Source organism: Telopea speciosissima, chromosome 4 (genome assembly GCF_018873765.1).
Source record: "Telopea speciosissima isolate NSW1024214 ecotype Mountain lineage chromosome 4, Tspe_v1, whole genome shotgun sequence".
NCBI classification, from domain to species: Eukaryota; Viridiplantae; Streptophyta; class Magnoliopsida; order Proteales; family Proteaceae; genus Telopea; species Telopea speciosissima.
In genome coordinates, this window is record NC_057919.1 from 5431856 (window position 1) to 5440571 (window position 8716).

Consider the following 8716-nt stretch of genomic DNA (forward strand, 5'->3'; position numbering starts at 1 on the left):
GTTTTTGGATCTTAGTGTGAAAGATGCCTCTGCTTGTAGTGAGAGACCGAGATATCGGTTTCTCAGTAGAGAGTGGTCATGAAGAACGTATAGCCTTCACTACCAACTTAGAGATACTTTTTATCTTTCTATAGTTTTATCAACTTTGTGGAAAAAAGAAGCGTGAAAGGCAGCGTGGCCCTATGTCAGACACTAGGGAGGGCGAAATGACAGCCCGCCCCCATGAAAGTGGAATTCCAGCCACTATTGATGCTTCCATGTATGATCCCATTGGCCTTCACATTGGTGCAGGGGGCACATTGCCCTTTAAGGAACCCTCTCCCAAAAGGTCCTTACGACTCCTGATTGGAGATTCTTTCCCACACCCTCCCACATAATGAGTATTGAAGTCAACACTAATGCTCACTCTCCTTAAACCAAATGCAGACACCCCCAATTGAACTAATTCATCTCCAACTATAATTTGGCATTCTAATATGGTGGGAAATCTTTACCCCAACTTTTCTAGGGGAAAAACTAAACGCATGAATGAGATCAAAAGGAAAAAGAATTATTGAATATCTGCTGGTGACACAATAATCATAGGTCCCAAGAGACTAATGGTCCCTCCATTTCCCTCTCTATCATGTGAATAGTAATTCCATTAGTGAAGGAGTTTGTTGTGATGCTGCATGGGGACCGGTATAGTATTTATTTCGTTGCATGCCCCATGTGAGAGGATAGGGCTGCAACAAGGTTAGGTTGGGTCGGTCCTTTTAAAACTTCAGTCCAATCTTGAGTCCTCTTAGCTAAGCCTAGGCCCAATCCAACCTTAGCTTACCTCAGGATTTGAAAAATCCAACCCTGACCTGCTTTGAAGGTTAGGCGAGGCTGACCTTGATTGGCCCTGGTCAGACTTGACTTGGCCAGATTCTGAGCTAAGTTCAGAAATTTCTAACCCCGACTCACTCTTAAGGTTCAGGGTATCTCAACCCAGACTTGTTCGAACCTACTGGTTCAAACTTGCAACCTTGTGAAAGGACTTGGGGGGAAAGGGTAGTTTTGGTTCTCTCAAATCTTTTTAGAACGAATGATGGTCCCAGCATGAGATTATTCGTGTCCTCCATATTCATATAGCGTCATAAATATCTCTGTTTATGAACCACATGATTGACCAGAACGCCAAAACAAACAAAGCACCCTTCAACTGTCCGGCCTACACTATTTGTTGGCCAGAAAACGCAACAAACCCCTGCCCTTGTGATTGATTGAGCCAAGCTTGGTTTCGGCAAGAAGAAGACATACGTGTCAAGCCATCGGTCACAAGTTAATGTCCGACTATTTTTTGACCCAAAGAAAAAAAATGTCTTAAAACTTTCCTCGTTGGTTTTCATTTCCAAAGAAAATAAAGAGAAGAATCAAAAGAGAGATGTGTATCTCTGAATTGCTTAAGTATAGCTGTCATCATTCATTACGTATACATTAAACATTTTACATGACAGACCCCCCCTCCCCATACCATATTTCCTTCATCGTTTGCTTTAAATACTTTCAAAGCCAGACCACATTGCAGTGCTCCCAGGGATTAGTTAGCGAACTTCAATTTTCCAAATAAGAAAGGGGAAGGGATGGGATCTGAAGTCGCCGCCGTACATGTCCTCATGGTGTCCTTCCCGGCCCAAGGCCACGTCAATCCTCTTCTTAGGATGGCCAAGCTCTTGGCTTCAAAGGGTCTATTAGTTACCTTCACCACCACCGATCACACAGCCCAAATGATAAAACGCTCCGACTCCACCACCACCGGAAATAACTTACCCATCCCCATAGGCGAGGGTCATCTCCGGTTCGAATTCTTCTCTGACGGTTGGGTTGTGGACGAACCCAAACGCTACAACCTAGACCTCTTAATGCACCAGCTCGAGACCTATGCCAAGGATTCCTTCACTCGTCTCTTACACAAACAGTTCGAGGAAGGTCGACCGGTTTCTTGCCTTGTTGGCAACCCTTTCGTGCCCTGGGCATCGGACGTGGCCACCGACATGGGCATCCCTTGTGCGGTGTTGTGGGTCCAATCCTGTGCTGTCTTCTCTTCTTACTATCACTACTTCCACCGTTTGACTTCCTTCCCCACCACTGATCAACCTGACCTCACCGTCGATCTGCCTGGTCTCCCTACTCTATGCTCCGACGAAATACCCAGTTTCTTGCACCCAACCACCCGTTACGTGCCCTTAAGAAATGCGATCCTAGGTCAGTTTAAGAACCTCTCCAAGTCCTTCTGTGTGCTGGTAGATTCATTCGAGGAACTCGAACGCGAGTCCATGTGTGGCATGGAGGCTAATAGTGAACTAAGACTCAGAACCGTAGGCCCTTTATTCAAACACTTAAGTAATGAAAAAAAAAAAATTAACAAAGATAGCATTCAAGCAAACATGTGGAAGGCAGAAGAGAATTGCATCGAATGGTTGGACTCTCAAGAGCCATCCTCGGTGGTTTACGTCTCCTTCGGCAGTATCGTCACTTTGGAGAAGAGTCAGAAGGAAGAGATGGCCTGGGGGCTCTTGAAAACGGGGCTTCCTTTCTTGTGGGTGGTGAGACCCGCAGCAGATGGATGGGTCGGGGATGATCAGAAGCTTCCAGAAGGGTTCGTGGAGGAAGCAAAAGGGAAGGGGAAGGTGGTGGGATGGTGCCCACAAGAACAGGTGTTGGAACACCCATCTGTGGCATGCTTTGTGACCCATTGCGGGTGGAATTCGTCGCTGGAAAGCTTGAGCTCAGGCGTTCCGGTGGTGGCGCTGCCCAAGTGGGGAGACCAGGTGACCAATGCCAAGTTCCTGGTGGATGTGTATAGGGTTGGGGTCCGTATGGGGCGTGGGGAGGCGGAGGGGAAACTGGTGAAAAGGGATGAGGTGGCCAGTTGCATCTTGGACGTGGTACGTGGGCCGAGAGCGGAGGAGATGAAGAAAAACGCCCTCAAGTGGAAAGCTGCGGCCAAGGAGGCGGTGGCGGAAGGTGGATCTTCCGACCGTAATATCCAAAGTTTCGTGGATGATGTTCGAGGGATGACGTTTCTGACGAAACAGAAAACTCAGCCATGCACCAATACCATTGGGAACCGAGATCCTCTACTTCCACCTGCTCCTATTGCCGTGAGCGCCCCAAATACAAGCAAGGTGGAAAATACTATTTTACCCCTGCCCGAGGTTCTTCTTCCATGAGCAATAAATAAGTACAACTGTAGAATTTAATTTGTGCTCTTTAATTGTTGTTGTATGAGATTAAGTTGTATACCACTAATTTGCTTCAACAAAAAATCTTTATTATTGAGCTTTGGAAACCCATAATCAAATAACCCAATCCTCGACAGATAGTGAGCGCAATGACCACCCTATCCCTGCTCAAATACTTTATCTAGGTGGGGTTCATCCCTCTTATAGAGGCACTAGGAATTATGCCAGACAGGGAATTAGAGGGGATAAACATCCGCAGACACTATATCTGAAGAAAAAGTTTGTTCTTTTTTTTATTATTTTTTTACTAAAGAAAAAATTATTGTCAGATCTTCTCACGAGCTTTTCATTCAATAACGCTTTGCCCGAGAGTGCATAGAGCGCAACTGTGCCCAAACATATGGGGCAAGATGATGCGTAATGTCCGTCATTCAATCATTCAGGGAATGAGTCAGTTATTCCACCCACCTCCATGTGTCTAGGGGATTTGGTTCCTCTCTAAAGAGCTCAGCACCCAAGGAGTGCCAGAGGGGGAATCCAAGGGCTGGGTTGTGCCGCACACATCCTGGCGCATGTCCAGTCAACCATCGAGATGTGAGCGGTACAGCCCAACGGTTGGATTCTCCCCTGGGCACTCCCTAAGCGTTGGGCTCCCTGATGAGGAGGTCAATCCATGTCTAAGTGCATCATGTGTTCCTAGCACAGGGAATATTTCCCCATCTATTATATAACCCTATTGTTCTCCAAAAATCTATAACAAGAACCTCCAACTCTTGTGGATTCTTTGAATTTATAAACATAATTTAATTTGAATGTCTATTTTTTTTCTTTTTTTTTTTTTAATAGAAAGAAGACTTATTTATTAAAGCTACACCAACACTCTTTGTCAATATTACACAAATCAGACAACCAAAGAGAGGATATGGGCCACAAAGTCCTACTCGCTTCTGCCTTGGCCTTCTGGGCCAAGGAGTCCACAATGTTGTTAATACTTAATATCAAGAATGATATTAAATACTTCAGCTTGGGGGGAGGGATCATTAGAGTTAATAGAGTCTTTTAGGGCTTTACAATCCGACTCCACAATAATCTTGTCCAAGCCTTCAGAGATCCCTTGAAGATTGAAGAAGCCCTCCTCTAATGGCTAAAGATTCCCCAAAGAAAGACTGGAGCTCGGGTACAACAGCCACTAAATCTCCCCTGCTATCTCTAATAATGAATGCCTACCAACCAAAAGTTTTTAAAGCTTGGAATCCAACACAACAAGAGATTGACTTATCCGATTTACCCCTTAAAACTTGGTTCTCAAATCTTGAATTTCTGTTTTTTTGGACAAAGTTTTTCTTTACCGTCTGATGAATATTCTGTCATCATTCACAAACCCCTATAAGATTTTAGTATATTCATAAAAATATCCTCTCGATACCCCTTGTCTACAGTATCTAAACCAGTCTCATGAATGGATTTGTGACTGAAAGAAAACACAATTTTTTTTTTCTTCCCAAAAGTGAACACGGTTAGTCCACAAGAGATATGGTTAGAGTTAAAGTACATTAGCCACACACATATCAATCAACCATGCCATGAATTCATTCTTGTAAAGATTTAGCTATTTTTTGTCTCTATATCTGTTTCTTGGTCCACAGGTCAATTAATTAAAGGAGACGTAATGAGGTTGGAGAATGGAGACCTAAAGAGTTTCAACCTCAACATGCAGCTTTATGCGGTCATTACATTCGCTAGCATCTTTTTATATGAATTGTATTAATACATAACATGACAAAGAGAATCAAGTTTCAATCTGCATCAAAGAAAAATAATGTAGTGAACTGCGATACAATTTAAGTATATAGGACCATCTAAAGCGTGTCCAAAAGAAATTGACTAGGAAACCCTTGGCTTCCAAAGTGAAGGGGGAGAGGAGGGGAAAAAAGGATCTCTTATGGCACAAGGTGAAGATAGGAGAGTCACACCCATAACCTCCTGGGAGCCTCGACTAGCAAAGCATCAACCAATTGAGCAAATAATTATTTGATTTACTCGAATCTGTGGCCTTCTGTAAGCTTCGATCTACAGGTAAGGCACCTATCAACTAAGTAAGTAATTGTCTGATTTTAAAAGGAAAAACCCACAAATCTAAGGTCATTATTATTCTTTCATTATTTGTTGAAGATCCAAAATACCCTTCACTATTCTCTAAAACTCATCTCTCAACAATGATGGCCAGAAGAAAAAAAAATCCTCTGCACTGTCCTAATCTGACGGTATATATATTGCAGTGCGGGCCTACGAGCTTGACACATGGAAGATTCGACATCCAACTATGCCAAGCTCGAGAAGATAGTAAAAAAAAGAAAAGATAAAAAAAAAAGTCTTACATCGAGCTTCAACCGTTGGATGAGACTTTTTCCACATGTCGAGCTCTCAGAGCCGCACTACATTACACCGCCAAATACCCTCAGTGCAGAGGATTTTAATCCATGATGGCCACCTTCACAAAACTCCAATCTAAGCAAGTCTCAGTGAAAAAGAGTGAGGGGAAAAAAAACAAACTGTTTGACGATTCTGAACCATAGAAATGTAAGGATCATAGCCATCTTACTCGATGTTCATTTGGAGGATAATGGGGGAATTTCTATACTATTTAAACTAAATGGAGAAAGTGAGGGTTTTTATACTTGGACTGAGTTTTGCATAATTATCCAAGATGAAGAGGAATCTCTTTTTTTATCACAAAAAAAAAAAAAAGAAATCTCTTAAGCCAATGGGCATCATTGTGTCTGGAGGGGTCTCTGGAGAAAAAGCATTTAAAATATCCAACATATACAGGGCAGATAATAATGAAGGTAGATTCGTAGGTGAAGAGTTCACTTTGGGTATAAGAGCTAAACCAGGCCCTTTCTTTACCTAAGGCCCAAAGCTAATGGGTTATATATTGTTTACTAAGGTAAGGCAGTATTTGATATGTATTTTTGGAATTCATTCCAAATCGGTTTCGTATTTTTGAATGATAAAAATAATTGTTTTTAATTCATTTATAAAAGAATAATGTGATAATATTAATAAATATTTATATTTTATATTATTTAAAAAAGGAGAGGGATTTGCTGATCCACATACCATGGAGATTTAGGGGCAAAAGAGAGAGAAAAACAAAACAAAACAAAAATGACATAAAAATGCTAGTGTAGGAAAGATAATAACATCTTTAAGTTTTTTTCAAGGGGGAGCATGGCGCCTGCGCCCTGGGGCCGAAATAATCACCAAGCACCCCATGAATGTGAAATGTCACCCACATTTATTAATACTTATGGGAGAGTGTTTCTTTCGATGCTAGAGCTGGGCATGTGCATTTATGGAAGAGCGAGGGTTATGGGACCCATAGGTGGGATGTGACTCGTGTAATGAATGGTGCCACTGCTCCTACCAACCCCTTCCGTATCTCTGTTTCTCTTTATGGTAATGCCTTGCCTTATCTCTCTTTTTCATATAAAAACAACTTTTCTACTCTCTCCATTAATAAAACCTGACATGACCAATCAAGGAAAACTTTGCTATCCACCTTACGGATGTGTCTTAACTCTTAACCTTCGTTTCAAAAAAGTGAAGAGATCCATCTCACTTCTCTTAACAAGACTTTTCTACCCTCCATTAACAAAACCATTCCATCGCCCCTTATTGGCTCTCGCCTACATGTAGAGGCTACGAGTCTATGACAATACTGTTCAAAAGTCCTTGGCCGAAATTTTTAACTCACCTTTTTATTGACTTACAATATATTTTCCCAAATTGGATCCTCTACCCATGTGGGGTCACCCTGACCCCACATGGTGAGAAACAATCAAAAAGAATCAATCTTATGTGATCGTCTGACCTGTGATAGATAGGGTAGAGATTCTGTTTGATTGGTTCGCATCATGGGTGCCACCCACATGGGTAGAGGATTCGGATCTTTATCACCTCCAGTTTGCTGACCGGCCCAGTTCCACAGTTCCTCTAACAAAGAAAGGCTGAAATGACCTCTCTATCCATGCCCAAACACCCTACCCGGATGGGATCCACCGTCCCCCTATTAGAGGAACTGGGGAACTGGGCCGATCAGCAAACTGGAGGTGATAATTTTCCAGAGGATTCAGACTCCATTTTCCCTGCTTCTTTTGAATCATGATTCGTAATCTGGGTATTGGGATTGGATTGGTGTATCATATTGATATCGCCACATAATCAGGCCAAATATGACACATTTATCCTTTTTTTTTGTCTAAAAAAGATGTTTTCAGAGTATTAAATCCCACCATTGAAGGATCAGGATCGTTTCTAGGGAGCCCATAACTCAGAACCCAGGGTGCTGCCAGGGGCATCCAACAGTCGAACTGTGCCAAAAACATTTAGGCACACACCTAGGGATACGTGTGACACAGCCCAACGGCTGATAGCACCCTAGGCATGTTGGACTCCCTAGAGGCAAGCTAAATTTATCATTAAAGGGGGAGAGAAAAAGGCACAAGCCTGGGACATAAGGAGGTCTCAATTTTGAGGTGAACCAAATTCAATGCAATACAACTAATCTTACAGAGTATTAAATCCACTCAATTCATAATGACGGAAAACCCAGTAAGCAAATCCCGAGGACAGTAATGCTCAAGAGTCAAGACTATTGCAATAGAGCCCAGCCCTCACAAGATTTCGAGTTCGAGACCTTCAGTTCCCCGTCTCGTCTAGGATCCCCCTCCCCCATGGATCGTTATCGTGTAAGTATTTGATGCGGTCAAGTGTGCATCGTGTGATTGGACACCACCCATGTGTGCATGATGTGATCCACTATATGCATATGGGCAGTGCCCAATCGCACGATGCGTACTTAACCACGTCAAGTAATTGACGTGATAATTTTCCCCTCTCCCACCAACCCACCAAGAATAAAAACTACTAAGCAAACCCCTCGCAGAAATGCCTTGGAAACCCTACGAATATCTGGCACCAAAAAGCTAAAGATTCCCAGACCTCATGTTAAGGACTTGGTTGATTTCAAGCGGCTAAAAAATGGCACTTAGCAGTCGTTTGTCCAACTTCGAAGTTGACGCGGGGCCAAGGTTTTTTATCCGTTGGATGAGGGGGACAGGGAAGGTGTGTAATACCATTTCTACCCCCATCTTGGATGAAGGCTGAAGGGTCGATTGTGTATACGACTGCACACAAAAACCAGACCCAAAAGTTGAGGAAAAGATTCTCTAAGCCAGCCATGAAGGAACACTAGTATCCTCTCACTATGTCTCTCCTCACATGAAATGACCTCTCTACCCCTATGTACAAAACCCGTTTCATAGCTCCTCATTGGTGCATTTCCCTATGCAAAGTTATTTTAGGGATAGGACACATTGGCCTTGCGAGTACCAGGGAGCTCTCCAATCCAAGGTGGCCCATTGCTTGCATTTGACATGTGGCTTTATCTAGAAGATGACCGAATCAACTTCGAGGTGTTCAAGTGAGCCAGTTCAGGGCTTCAG

At 42.9% G+C, this 8716-nt stretch overlaps 1 protein-coding gene across 1 annotated transcript; it reads left to right on the forward strand.

Moving 5' to 3' along the window:
- The first annotated feature begins 1543 nt into the window (after positions 1-1543).
- Positions 1544-3197, forward strand: LOC122658196 (gallate 1-beta-glucosyltransferase 84A23-like). Its single transcript, XM_043853108.1, has one exon. It carries the CDS (start codon positions 1608-1610, stop codon positions 3195-3197), a length of 1590 nt encoding a protein of 529 aa, XP_043709043.1. The 5' UTR covers positions 1544-1607.
- Positions 3198-8716: the final 5519 nt, after the last annotated feature.